Source organism: Salmo salar, chromosome 15, assembly GCF_965601325.2.
Source record: "Salmo salar chromosome 15, fSalSal1, whole genome shotgun sequence".
Classification (NCBI taxonomy): domain Eukaryota; kingdom Metazoa; phylum Chordata; class Actinopteri; order Salmoniformes; family Salmonidae; genus Salmo; species Salmo salar.
Genome location: NC_138305.1, coordinates 32,913,837 through 32,928,584, shown reverse-complemented (window position 1 = coordinate 32,928,584; position 14,748 = coordinate 32,913,837). Strand labels below are relative to the sequence as shown.

The following is a 14,748-nucleotide window of genomic DNA, read 5'->3' as shown; positions in this document are numbered from 1 at the left end:
TCACGCGAATCTACATGAAAATAAAATAGGTGCTCAGTCGGTTCGCAAATTACAGCCTGCACTCTGTTCAGGAGGAGAAGTACTCTGGGCCAGCAAACGCCATTGGTGTGTCTGAGCACTAAGGAGCTTAGGCAAATCTTACCATAACTCTATCCTCCTGATTCCGGCTTACAAGCAAAAACTCAAGCAGGAGAACCAGTGAGACGCTCAACACCAATGATTACAGGCAACATCCACACTGAGCTAAAGGCTAGAGCTGCCACTTTCAAGGAGCGGGACACTAATCCAGACGCTTAGAAGAAATCCCACTACACAATCTGACAAACCACCAAAAAGGCAAAGCATCAATACAGGGCCCCGCATGGGTGCATGTTTAGTCCCCTCCTGTACTCCCTGTTCACCCATTACTGCGTGGCCGCTCACGACTCCAACACCAATGTTAAGTTTGCCAACGACACAATGGTGGTAGGCCTGATCACAGACAACAATGAGACAGCCTACAGTACCAGGACAACAAGCTCTCCCTCAATGCCAGCAAGACAAAGGAGCTGATCGTGAATTACGGGAAATGGAGGGCCGAGCACGCCCCCTTTCACATGGACAGGGCTGTCATGGAGCAGGTCGAGAGCTTCAAGTTCGTCGGTGTCAACTTCACTAAGGTCATATTATGGTCCAAACACACCAACACAGTCGTGAAGAGGGCATGACAACGCCTCATCTCCCCCTCAGGAGGCTGACAAGATTTGTCATGGGTCCTCAAATCCTCAAAGTTCTACAGTTGCACCATTGAGAGCATCTTGACTGGCTGCATCTCCGCTTGGTATGGCAACTGCTTGGCACCCAACTGTAAGGCACAAGAGAGGGTAGTGCCAACTGTCCAGTACATCACTGGGGCCGAGCTCTCTGCCATCCAGGACCTCTACCAGGCAGTGTCAGAGGAAGGCCCTAAAAATAGTCTAAGACTCCAGCCACCCAAGTAAAAGCCTGTTCTTTCTGCTACCGCACAACAAGCAGTACCAGAGCGCCAAGTGTGGGTCCAAAAGGCTCCTGAACAGCTTCTAACCATAAGCCATAAGAATGCTGAACAGTTCATCACAAATCTGAAGGGGGCACTGACTATGCACACTCACTGGACTCTACACATACACACACACCAGCTGCTGCTGCTACTCTGTTTTATCATCTATCCTGATTGCCCTGTCACCTTTACCCCTACCTGCATGAACATATTACCTCAATTACCTCTTACCCCTGCACATTTCGGTACTGGTACTCCTTGTATATAACATCGCTATTGTTATTTTGTGTTACTATTTCATTTATTTTATTTTTTTTTACAAATTGTTCTTACTTTTTAAACTCTGTCTGTAATGAACAACGCAATCTCAAAGTGATTGTTAACCAAATAAACATCAGGTAATTTAAAAATAAATAAATGCTACAACAGTAGCTAGATCATATTGATAAAGTCTGAGTGCTTCTTGAAGCAGATGGGCAGCCGCAATCATGAGAGGATCTGGAAGCTCATAAGCTAAGGTCAGCGGAGGTGGTGATGAATGGGTGATAACTGATCATTATGACGTCACATAGAGTATGGTTCTGTTGCAGCTGAGCCCTGGCTGAGAACCCAACCCACCTCCTGCAGTTTGAAGTTCTTCCGCTCTGAGAACATGACCTCGTTCCACACCACTTCCACACCCTCCTCTGTGTCCATGGCCAGGTAGGCATTGTCAATCCCAGGGACATTGCGCTGGTTCACCTAAAACGAGGAACAATGTTGGATTTCACTAATAATTCTCCATCTGATTCAAAGTAGTTGTGTAAAAAAAACAAGTTGAATATTTGTGGGGCCAAAAGTCTAACAACACAAACAGTAAACCTTTTCCTTTCTCCAGCACATGCTCATTGAATACCTCCTCTCTGCGTTTCTGCCAGCGTCCACACGGGCTCTCCTCCAGAATCTCTGACTCGTCCTCACTCTCCTCTTCCTCGTCCTCTGTCGCCGCTGTGGCAGGGGGCTGTGTCACAGTGGACACTGGGGGGGACACGGATGACACACTCTGACCGGTGGGGGCAGCGACCATAGACTCTGGTTTCCCCTCCTGGACAGAGTCCAACACCTGCTTCCCTTCTCCCTCTGACATCTTGTCAAGCTTGGCCACCGACTGCAAAACCCAACAAATTGTAGACTCAAAGGCTTCATACATCATTGCCAGAAGAGTAAATGTGTGTGTGTGTGTGTGTGTGTGTATGTATATATATACACACACACACACACACACACACACACACACACACGCACACGCCACCCCGGATATTATATTTATGTCAAAGGCTGAGGCACTATTATATTCAGTTGAATTTAGCTACGTTACTTCAACAGGGCTGAACCTGATACGACGTGCTCGACTATCTGACAGCTTATTTCAGACATTGATTCAATCAAAATAAACTAGTTAGATAACGTCAGCTCTCCTCACCAGCGTAACATGAAAAAGGACCCCTCTAAAAATGGCTAACATGAAGTTAGCATAGTTACCTACCTTGCAAACTTGAATGATATTGTCAGATCCGTATCAGTAGACTCCAACTACAAACTTCTTTCAAATCCTTGTGGAAATACGATTTGCTAACAAGCTACTGTCGCTAGTTATAACCCCTAGTCAGCTAGCTATGTAGCCACCACCAGTTAACGTCACTATAATGTCGTGATCTGCCAGCTTGAGGATATTAGCGAACCAAAAGGCAAGATGACAGTTAGTTAACTAACCTCACCAACTACTTAACACGCCGAATTTCTGTTAAAACACAAATGACAGATTATGCTAGATTTTTGCAAGCCTTGTCCCTAGCTAGATGGCCGGCCAGCCAGTCAGTCAGCCAAGCTAACGAGAAACTGTTAGCTAGCTAGATACTATAGTACTGTAGTTGTTGCAAAAATATCAAAGTCCTATGTTGGAAGAAAAAAAAACGATCACAATTATAAAGCAATAAGTTACTATGAACCGAGGTCTACACGGTTGATAAAATAATGGCGACATACACAAACCGGCTCAAATCACTACAAAAGTAATCAAAACGGAGACAGCAGTGGGCGTGGATTGCCTTCCACGTTGGTTTATTACTCGATGATAGTCTAGATTGACATTTCATAGGCCGAATCATAGTACCAATTATAAAAAAAATATGCTTTTTGATTGGTCAGAGTTACTGTTGTCGTTCTAATAGACCACTCCTACAGTAGGGGAGGAAACAAATGATTGGGCCAGACATGCATTATGTTTTTCCTCGCCACTAGAGGTCAGTATAGTGCTCACTGTGGGTTAGGCCCTATCAATGGAGCCAAGATAAATCTATGGTGAGGCCTAGCTACCTTTTCACAGAGGTATTACGTTTTTTGTAGGTCCCAAAGGGAAAACACGTGGTGTAACTACTTCGTTACACAACAAGATATCAGCTATCAAGTGCATCTCAAACCGAGATTGCGATATACAACACCCTGTCCTGCAACTCTCTGCTATGAACTGACAGGTTGCAACCAGGGTAGATGAGTCAGGACTTCTGAAAACATAAATATCCGCTGCTTGAAGTGGAATTAGTAAGCCAGTAGAGGACACTCATACCCTTTAGCATGCCCCACGCAGAAACATTCTTATTCCACAGAATCAAATGAAGATTCTAGTAATTAATCCTTCAAATAAGACATTCTGAGAGCCTGAAGAGAGAGAGAGAGAGAGTGTGTGTGTGTGTGTGTGTGTGTGTGTGTGTGTGTGTGTGTGTGTGTGAGAGAGAGAGAGAGAGAGAGCAGGAGTTGCCATATGACATTGGCCCTATCATAGAGTGTATTCGGAAAGTATTCAGACCCCTTGACTTTTTCCACATTTTGTTATGTTACAGCCTTATTCTAAAATTGATTAAATTGTTTTGTTTTTTCCCCTCATCAAAGCAAAAACACGTTTTTATAAATGTTTGCAAATTTATGAAATAAAAAACCTTGGAAATATAACATTTACAGAAGTATTCAGACCCTTTACTCAGTACTTTGTTGAAGCACCTTTGGCAGTGATTACAGCCTTGAGTCTTCTTGGGTACGACGCTACAAGCTTGGCACAGCTGTAATTGGGGAGTTTCTCCCATTCTTCTTCTCTGCAGATCCTCTCAAGCTCTGTCAGGTTGAATGGGGAGAGTCACTGCACAGCAATTTTCAGGTGTCTCCAGTGATGTTCGATCAGGTTCAAGTACGGGCTCTGGCCGGGCCATTCAGAGACTTGTCCCGAAGCCACTCCTGTTGTCTTGGTTGTGTGCTTAGGGTCATTGTCCTGTTGGAAGGTGAACCTTCGCCCCAGTCTCTGGAGCAGGTTTTCATGAAGGATCTCTCTGTACTTTGCTCTGTTCATCTTTCCCTCGATTCTGACTCGTCTCCCAGTCCCTGCTGCTGAAAAACATCCCCACAGCATGAGGCTGCCACCACCATGCTTCACCGTAGGGATGGTGCCAGGTTTCCTCCAGACGTGACGCTTGGCATTCAGGCCAAAGAGTTCAATCTTGGTTTCATCAGACCAGAGAATCTTGTTTCTCATGATCTGGGGGTCCTTTAGGTGCCTTTTGGCAAACTAAAGCGGGCTGTCATGTTCCTTGTACTGAGGAGTGGCTTCCTTCTGGCCACTACCATAAAGGCCTGATTGATGGAGTGCTGCAGAGATGTTTGTCCTTCTGGAAGGTTCTCCCATCTCCACAGAGGAACTCTGGAGCGCTGTCAGAAAGACCATCGGGTTCTTGGTCACCTCCCTGACCAAGGCCCTTCTCCCCCAATTGCTCAGTTCCAAACGTCTTCCAATTAAGAATGTTGGAGGCCACTGTGTTCTTGGGGACCTTCGATGCTGCAGACATTTTTTTGATACCCTTTCCCAGATCTGTGCCTCGACACAATCCTGTATCGGAGCTCTATGGACATTTAATTCGACCTTATGGCTTGGTTTTTGCTCTGACATTCACTGTCAACTGTGGGACCTTATATAGACAGGTGTGTGCCTTTCCAAATGATGAGGAAAATGTTTTATTTAATCCATTTTAGAATAAGGCTGTAATGTAACTGTGGAAAAAGGGAAGGGGTCTGAATACACTATACATCCTATGGCTATTGTTTCCCTCAGATAAACATGGTTCATGTTTATCAATGCTCTGCCTGGTGCATACCGGTAAAAGGCTACAGTGCACACCACCCAGATGGACAGACTAAACATCGGACGCAGAGAACTACAGAGAGTCATGTAAAATGCTTTTGCAATCCACAGGTTCAATTCCTCATCCTCATCAGCTACACTACAGGTCCAGCACAAATTCATTTCACAACCCAACAACTCAAATTCAATATGAAAAGTTGTTCTTGACTGTAGCTGGTATCAGGGAGAGACATGGTAAAGTTAGTGTAGGTATCATTCCACGGTATGTATAATATGGGGCATTGGTATGTGGGGCCTGCTTGCCCACGCCCAAGCCTGCTTCCCAATCTGCCATCTCCCACCTAGTAAATTGTAGACCTACACTGTAGACTGGAAATGATGGGAGCGGTAGTCCTTTTCAGAGCGGCCTCCTCCCCACTTTTCAAGGGGCCTATTTATAGACCTGCAAAGGCAAAAGTGTCGGTGTGTGTTTATGAGTGTGGGTTGGAGGGTGTGTTTGGTATTGTGAGTGCCCCCAGCATATAAAGGAACTGAGAGTGAGAGGAAAGCACGAGGAAGGACAAAGGGAAGTTAAGCAGGGCTGTTTTGCAAGTTCATGCTCTTGCATTGAAATCTGAAAATAATCCTCACTTTCATCCATTTGGACTGACTAACTTACATACTAAAGGGGGCAGCTCACACTGATAGGGGGAACGAGGACACGCATAAGGGGAAAAACATAGCCAAGATGTCCCTTGTTGAGGAAACTTCAGTGAAGGTGGCGTTGGAAACTGAAGCATCACCTGACGTGCCTGAGGGTAAGACTGACTACCCCTTCACGGCCAGCAACAGTATCTACACTGCCATTTTGAGCAGAAACGAGGCAGTCAAAGATGCCAAGCGCCTGAAGAACTTCTTGGAGTTGCGAGACAAATACGTACACAAGAAAGTCCTGTTTGAAGACCCTCTGTTCCCACCCAATGATTCCTCTCTTTGGTACAGCAGCAAATTTCCAATTGAATTTGAGTGGAAGCGCCCAACGGTGAGTTCCATCTGGTTTCCCACTAGCAGGGGTGAAGTACGCCTTGCCTCAAGGTTGGAACTGTACCTGTATGTTGGGGTAGGATATGTTTAAATTTAGATAGTCAATTGAAGGTGCTATCAGAACATATCACTCAGGGCTAGAAAAACATATACAAATTGTAAAGCTGTTAAGATGGAACTTATATTGCAATGAAAACTGCACCACTGTATCACAAAAGGAAAATAAATAGATAGTTAGGTTCTACTAGAGAACATCTCTGTCCTTTTTGAGTAAGAAATGCTTTTGGTCAATGGGTCCCTGGTTTGAGCCCAAGTCGGGCCAGGGATGGGACCTACTCTGTTACACCTACCACCCCAGCTCTTGATGAAGTGTGTCAAACTAAAAAAACATATTAGGGCTGAAAGCTGCAGACAAGTAGATTAACAAAAACAGCAACCCACTTGTGGTAAGGTATTATCACTCAGCCTAAGATCCAATCTCTCTTCATTAGCGGCAAAAACATTGTTATGACATCACTTCCTGGTAAATAACCTGGGGGAATGTGAGAGCAATTCTGCTGAATATTTGTGGGCTCATAGCTGCGGATCATCAGGTTCTAGAATCACAGACAGCTGACACTCTGCAACAGGCAGGCCTCACCACAGTACCACCAGTCACGCCACCAGGCTTACAGCGAGAGAGCAGAGGGAGATTTGGGATATCATAGTCAACCAATAATCAGTCTTGTTAGGCAGTGTGCTGTTACAAGACTCTAGACTGGCAAAACCAGTGTATTCTAGACTTTGCAGTTTTGGTATTCATATAAGTCAACCGTATGTGTATCTTATGTTGTAGTTGTTGGCAGGTTCTCATTCCAAGATGAAAAGAATGATAGGGTAACACGTTACCTCAAAGCCTGCAAGTGTAATGCATTTATAATGCATTATAATGCATTATAATGCAGTTATATTGCGTAACACTTGTCGTAAGCTTGCATGATCTCTTACAATGTCTTATTATCATCTCTTGATGATCCTGACTAAATACAATAACAGCCATTTTGAGTCAGTTGAACATTTTACTTCACAGAGAGATAACATATTATAAACCTCACAATAATCCTTGTAATAAGACATTGTGAAGGCTCACATGGGTGTGTTTGCATTTCTATGGAACACTTTAGTCATTTAGCAAAAGCTCTAATCTGGAGTGACTCATGTTAGTGCAGAAAATTGCTTAAGCCCACAGTTGGTGTTACTCAGATGTTTTCCAGTCATGGAATGTCACAGGACTAATGTAGTCTTACTGACTTGCAGTCATGAAAGCTTGACGTCGATGTGACCAAGTTTCACTTAAAGCCAAATGGTCAACATTATCCAAGGTCTAAGTTAGGGATATGAGGTTAGCCTTCGTGTGAACCCATGGGGCACCTCATGTGATGAGGTAGGAGCCAAAGAGGGGTTTACTGCTGGAGTGGACAAGCTGACCTGACATTCTATCCACCATAACTCAAATCTTTACTAACATGATATTGAAAACTTGGTTAAAGGCCCAGATTTACTAAGCCTTTGCATCAGATGCAAACGTTGCACCTGCCTCATTCAGGGATTTAACACCTAACACAATGCTAAAACTCATTCTTGGATAGTCACCTCATGAAGTGTCCTGAGGTAAGGAATGCTTTTTTTGGATTATCAAGGCCGTCATTTGAACACTTGATTCCCTTTTTGTTCAAGCTGGTCTGAATTGTGTTTTGGTACGCTTTCGTCCCACGTGTGAAAAACTATACCACACCATGTCAACCATACATACCCATCCATTACCATGCCTTGAGACGTTAAAATACATGTCTTCAAAATGTTTCTTAAAAAGGGTCAATCTGCAGTTGCTACATCCAAAAATTTTAACTTATAAATTAATGATATGTACCCACTGATTCTTGAAGAATATAACTTATAAATGCCTCAAGAGCTTAGTTAAATGTTCGTACCCCATAAGAACATAAAATATACGTTTGTGTAAACAATGTATAACCTCAAAATATGGTTAAAACTATCATTTTTATATCTTGGCTGGTCAGTCTTAGCTCTGTCTATGTTGATTGGTTACATTTCTTCAGGCCCATCCCTCAGCTTTTTACCAAAACAAAGGCAGGGTTTTACCAAAACAGAGGCGGAGTGGCCCACTTTTTATTGTTTTCTAATGCGGATTGCACCTTTAAATGTATTTAGATGTCTTGAAAATGTGCAATGTCTCAAATTGTCTCAATACATCTTAATTTTATGTCTCAAGATGTCTCGAGACATCTTAAGACGAAGATGATGGCTTGGTATGTACCAACAGTATATCCAACCTATTTTTCCAGATGGTAGATATAATTAGAACTACTGTACTGTATGTTATATATAACCACCTCAGGGAGCTCCGTAATTTGGCCCTGATCAGGTTGCAGAAAAAATGTGATAAATTTGCCATTGGGTCAAAATTATACATTTATATATCCACAGGAGTGATGAAGTTCAACCATTTTAAGCCCATGCGAGTTCAACTCTCTCACAAGGTCAGCAGTAAGACTGGTCTAAGGTGGCGGTGCAATCGTTCTTGGCACACTTAAAGGTGTGGAGAAATCATGTTGGTGCATGTGGATCCAATCCAAGTATTTGTCAATTTGCTGACTCGTCCCCTTGAGTCATGACTGAGTCATGACTGAGTCGTGAAACTCAAGCTCTTTTTATAATGACCTCCTGCAATACTGCTTTAACATAGGCTTCCATAAAACAAGATGTGACCACTACGCACTCCTACAAACACAAAAATATATACACACCAATGACAGAACCTCACATTTCATTCAGGCATTATTATGTACTGTAGATGGACTTTCACTTTCTCTATCGTCAATAATGAGATCAAGACCTGGGTTCAAATAATATTAGAACAATATTTCAGTTGTGCTTGATTGAGCTTTCCTGGTGCAATGGAACAAATGGTATAGTCCCTAAAGCACAAAGCCCACCCTTGCACTACAGGCAGGCCAAACTATTTGAACATGGTTGTAGCTCAACTCATTCCCCTCAACGTAGAGCCTTTGGCATTCAATCTTTGTCCAGGTTAAGTGAGAAGTCCAGAGGTATTACCAAATACATTAACCCTTGGTAGGAAAACTCTAGAGGTTGTGACCTGTGACAGCTGCTTTTATGGCAGAGGTCATAATTCACTAGGTTGTCTCATTCATGGTTGTAACTAGTATTCTTCAACCCAACCAGAGAATAAGAGCAACCAACCAGACTCTGAAACAACCCCAGGGGTCAAGTCCTCTCCCCAGGGGTCAAGTCCTCTTCTCTTCTATCACTTCCTGTCGCCAGACTGCTTCGGTGCAAATTCTTCCTATTATTGTCATTTAGTTTTTTAAGAAAAACCTGCACACTGCGTTTGCCAGGTGGTATCATTTGTTTATGTGCATGGTCTTCCTACTTTTAATTCTGTCTTGCAATGACTGTGCAAGCAAACCTACAGTATGTTTATACTGTTAGGCCTTTACATGACAGAGTTTACATCTGGTCACCAGCTACGTTGTACTGTAAAACTGGATGTAAAGTTTAACACAATACCTCTTTGTGCCAGCCTTTCCCAGCTCTGTTGGCATCCTAGAAATACAGTAGAACAACTATTTCTATGTTTGGTATGAGGACCCCACTTTAAGGTCGCTATTGCATTTTGCTGTAGCACTTAAAATAGCTGTGAGCAGATGACTTGGTCTACTGTCACAATGTTTTCCCTATGGATCTATCACTTATCACTTACGTTCTGCAAAGAGTTTTTTGGCAGGGCCTTGCATCCCTCCTTCATATTCCACTCATGAAGACATGATTGAAAAGTGAGGTTGACTCCAGTTTTGAATGCATGTGTTTTGACCAACGTTTTATGCCTGGGCAACACCTGTTAATCACTATAGGAGATTGTATAAAATACACTTCTCTTAGTTGCTGCTAGGGTTGCAAAGGGTCTGAAACTTTCCAGGAAATTTCCAGAAATTTCCAGGAACTTTTCCATGGTAAGTTAAGCCCGGGAATTTGGGGAATTTTACTTAAATTTATAAAAAAAGTTAGCTTTTAACAGTGAACCTTTTTTGTGGGATACACATAAGGCAATTCTAGGTGTTGTGGCATATTTTGGTTAAACTATCCCCAATTCAATGGAATTGCAACCCTCTAAATGCACAGTGCATTCTTCCATCACATGTAGAGCTGATTCTCAAGATCTTGTACAGTAATGGGATGCTACTGAGCCCACACTACTACACTGTCTGAGCCAAGGACTACATGCCTTCTGCTAAGTTTTGATTACAATACTGGCTGGGGTGAATATATTTTATATGACATAAATAATTTGTTGTTAACTAGTAAATAGTAGCCTACAGCAAAGTGTGTCTAAATCATTTCTAACTTGTGAACAATTTCTGCTAGTTAGTTTTTGCTACCATGTGAGTTTTAGCTTGCTTGAGCCTGCTTACTGAGGAATGTTAATTCATCTGTTTCCATACATGTTTAATTTTCACTGCAGCTAATGTAGAAGGAAAAGCTGTGTACATTTGCAAATACTGTGCCAAATCATATGTGAAGAACGCAACAAAGAGGCAGAATCATCTGGCCAAGTGCATAAAGTTCCCTCAGCGCTCACAACAAGCAACATCTGACAAAAGTCCCTCTAGTTCTAATCGAGGTGAAAATGATGAATCAGACACCTTATCGATAGAAACAGCTCATGGTCCTCCTGGAATCAGAAGTTTTTTTTGACTCAATAGAGGAACGTAGTCAGAGAAATGCTGATGAATATCTTGCTCGAGCTGTGTATGAAACTGGTTCATCTCTGATGCTCACAGGCAATGTGTATTGGAAGAGATTTCTGGATGTTCTTCGCCTAGCATACACCCCTCCAAACAGACATGCTTTATATACTCATTTTCTGGATGCAGAGTTCAACAGAGTTCAAGTGAAGGTTCAGCAAATCATTGAGAAAGCAGACTGTATTGCAATCATCTTTGATGGGTGGTTGAATGTTCGTGGGCAAGGAATAATTAACTACATCATCTCCACCCCTCAACCAGTATTCTACAAGAGCACAGACTCAAGGGACAACAGATACACTGGTCTCTACATTGCAGACGAGCTGAAGGCAGTTATCAATGACCTTGGACCACAGAAGGTATTTGCACTGGTGACAGACAATGCTGTTAACATGAAGGCTGCTTGGTCTAAAGTGGAGGAGTCCTACCTTCACATCACACCCATTGGCAGTGCTGTTCATGCATTGAATCTGCTCCTCAAGGACATCATGGCACTGAAAACAATGCATACACTCTACAAGACAGCCAAGGAAATGGTTAGGTATGTGAATGGTCATCAAGTTATAGCAACAATCTACCTCACCAAGCAAAGTGAGAAGAATAAGAGCACCACATTGAAGCTGCCCAGAAACACCTGTTGGGGTGGTGTTGTCATCATGTTTGACAGTCTCCTGGAGGGGAAGGAGTCTCTCCAAGAAATGGCCAGGAGTCTGCCGATATGGACAGCCCCATCAAGAGGATCCTCCTGGATGATGTATTTTGAGAGAGAGTGGTAAGCATCCTGAAACTCCTGAAACCTATAGCAGTAGCCATTGCATGGATTGAGGGAGACAATGCCATCCTGTCTGATGTTCAGACTCTGCTTGCAGATGTAAGAGAAGATATCCGTACTGCCCTGCCCACGTTACTGTTGCTCCAAGCAGAGGAAACTGCAGTTTTGAAATACATCAAAAAGACTTCTGCCTGAAGCCCATACACGCCGCAGCGTACATGTTGGACCCCAAGTATGCTGGCAAGAGCATCCTGTCTGGTGCAGAGATCAACAAGGCCTATGGTGTCATCACTACCGTGTCTCGCCACCTTGGCCTGGATGAGAGCAAGGTTTTTGGCAGTCTGGCAAAGTACACTTCCAAGCAAGGGCTTTAGGATGGAGATGCAATATGGCAGTCGTGCCAACATATCTCATCAGTCACCTGATGGAAGGGACTTTGTGGATCTGAGGCTCTTTCTCCTGTTGCCTCCATCATCCTCCAAATCCCACCAACATCTGCTGCCTCAGAGGGCAACTGGTCCTTGTTCGGGAACACACACACACACACACACACCAAAGCACGCAACAGGCTGACCAATACAAGGATTTTAAAATTGGTGGCCAACCCAGGCAAATTTGAGGCTTTTTGAGCCTGACAACGAGCCATCCTCAACAAGGTTGGAAAGTGACAGTGAAGATGAGGCCTCAGAGTCTGATCTTCAAGAGGTGAACATTGAGGAGGTCCAGGGAGAAGACATGGAAGCTTGACAGGAAGACAACCAAAGCTTTGGTTTCTAGACTATCATTTTACAGATGTATGCTGAAAACGTTTTTGGGAGATGCGATGGATCATTGGGGATCATTCAATATTCCCTTTCTTTTGTTGTTCAGTGAAATCATCCCTTGTGAAAAGTCAACTTATTTAATTAAAGTTAAATTCGTAACTACATTTTTTAAAATGTATTTCTATTGGAAGGATTTAATCATTTGCAATTATGTATACTTATGATAAGGTAAAAGGTTTATGTTTCTGTCTCCATATATGGTACATATATCCAATGCAAAAAACATCTACATTTAAATGGTATTAATATTAATTTGCATATATTTCAGTTAATTCCCACGGAATGTTTCCACCTCTGAATATTCCCCAAAATGTGCAACCCTAGTTTCTGCCAAAGCACACCGGCCTATTTTAGGCCTTCAATCTGTGCATTAGACAATAATTTATCCATCTAGTAATGTAGCTTGATATCTTTTTTGTTGTTGTTATTATCATGGTAGAGTCAAGATATTCCTCACAAGACATAGTACTATCTGATAATAGATTGACCCTCTCACAAGACGTTCCACACCCCGTAGCACATCACAACATCATTACTAAATCTACAGCTGTTTTGCTGTTTCTTTGTTTGGCAGGAAATCTGTGACAACCCCCAGTTCATCATAGACGGAGCTAGTAGGACAGACATCTGTCAAGGAGAGCTGGGTAAGACCACAGAAATCATGCACTGTATGACAACACTGGGTAAGAGCACAGAAATCATGCACTGTATGACATCACTGGGTAAGACCACAGAAATCATGCACTGTATGACATCACTGGGTAAGACCACAGAAATCATGCACTGTATGACATCACTGGGTAAGACCACAGAAATCATGCACTGTATGACATCCTGGGTAAGACCACAGAAATCATGCACTGTATGACATCACTGGGTAAGACCACAGAAATCATGCACTGTATGACATCACTGGGTAAGACTCTTGTTGCAACATCTGACTAATAACATCTGCACAGTACTGTAGACAAGTACAAGAAGACAGTGAGGATTCAGCATTGAGTCATGCCAGACCTGGATATGAGAAAATCAAAAGTTAGACAGGTGTTATCTAACAGCATAAATAGCATTTGCTAATTAGCGGTCCCTGTTCAAACTGAAGTCATAGTGTCTCGGCACAGTGAAAAAAGAGAGGGCAGACAAAGTTTGTGAATCTCAGACAGCTGGGGATGCAATTACGGAGCTCTCATGTTGAGAGTGAGGATGGAAATATGGTGTGAGAAATTAAGGCACGAGAGACAAAATGTTACCCCCCTAGTAACCACACTGTTCACTGTAAAAGACTGACTCCTCCAGCAGGGTGTGTGTGTGTGTGTGTGTGTGTGTGTGTGTGTGTGTGTGTGTGTGTGTGTGTGTGTGTGTGTGTGTGTGTGGGGGGGGGGGCGTGGCATGCACTTGTGTTTGAGTGCTGTGTAACAGAAACCCCTCTCCCATAACATCTGCTAAATGCCTGCTTGAGAACGCACTGGGGCTGCCGGGGTCAAACTACACCAGACCATGTTTTTGACATAGTTCAGAAAATAGCCATGCAAGTAGATACCCTTACTTAAACCGGGCGTAAGGAGTCAGTAGTATATAGGGGTCCTGATTCAGCCATGGCACTATGTACTTACCATATGGTCTCAGCCTCTTTGCTGTAGGTAGATTTAGCACTGCAGGCTACGTGTTTCTGTCTGGGGGTTCATTCACTCTAGATCACACCTCAAGGAGCAGTGTCAAAGAATGAAAATACACATTCCATAGCACTACACAGTCCTATATCCACTTATAGTTTAATTCAGTGCTATGATCAGGGTCATATTCATTAGGCACCAAAGGGAAGAAAACTGACTGAAATGGGCTGGGAGTACCTAAACTTGTACAATAATAAAACGCCAATTTTTTCTTTTAGACGCAAAACGTTTTGTTGTTCCCTGCAGGTGACTGCTGGCTGCTTGCTGCTATTGCCTGTCTGACACTGAATGACAAGCTGCTGTACAGAGTTATCCCACCAGACCAGAGTTTCACAGAGAACTACGCTGGTATCTTCCATTTCCAGGTACTGCATGGTCATGGTCAAAATCACCTGGGAACTATTCAATCGATATATGTAGACTCAGGACCTACTAAACTCAGCAAAA

The 14,748-nt window shown here is 43.1% G+C and overlaps 2 protein-coding genes across 5 annotated transcripts in view; one reads left to right on the top strand and one right to left on the bottom strand.

Moving 5' to 3' along the window:
* Positions 1–14,748, bottom strand: part of nrbp1 (nuclear receptor binding protein 1) — a 43,011-nt gene that overhangs the window by 11,264 nt on the left and 16,999 nt on the right. Inside the window, exons 1-3 of one of the 2 annotated variants that reach the window (XM_045695600.2) lie at positions 2,544–3,098; positions 1,914–2,165; positions 1,637–1,759 (exon numbers count right to left, since the gene is read on the bottom strand). In XM_045695600.2, coding sequence (XP_045551556.1) covers positions 1,637–1,759; positions 1,914–2,144 — 354 coding nt within the window. In that variant the 5' untranslated portion in view covers positions 2,145–2,165; positions 2,544–3,098. Of the gene's footprint in view, positions 1–1,636; positions 1,760–1,913; positions 2,166–2,543; positions 3,099–14,748 lie in introns of those variants that run through there. The other variant, XM_082961680.1, reaches the window with a different exon arrangement.
* The window catches only part of capn3b (calpain 3b), a 32,394-nt gene continuing 23,287 nt past the window's right edge, over positions 5,642–14,748 (top strand). For 2 of the 3 annotated variants that reach the window (XM_014143907.3, XM_014143906.3), the window contains exons 1-3: positions 5,642–6,204; positions 13,203–13,272; positions 14,548–14,666. In XM_014143907.3, the coding sequence (XP_013999382.1) occupies positions 5,911–6,204; positions 13,203–13,272; positions 14,548–14,666 (483 nt within the window). In that variant the 5' untranslated portion in view covers positions 5,642–5,910. 3 annotated transcript variants of the gene reach the window in all.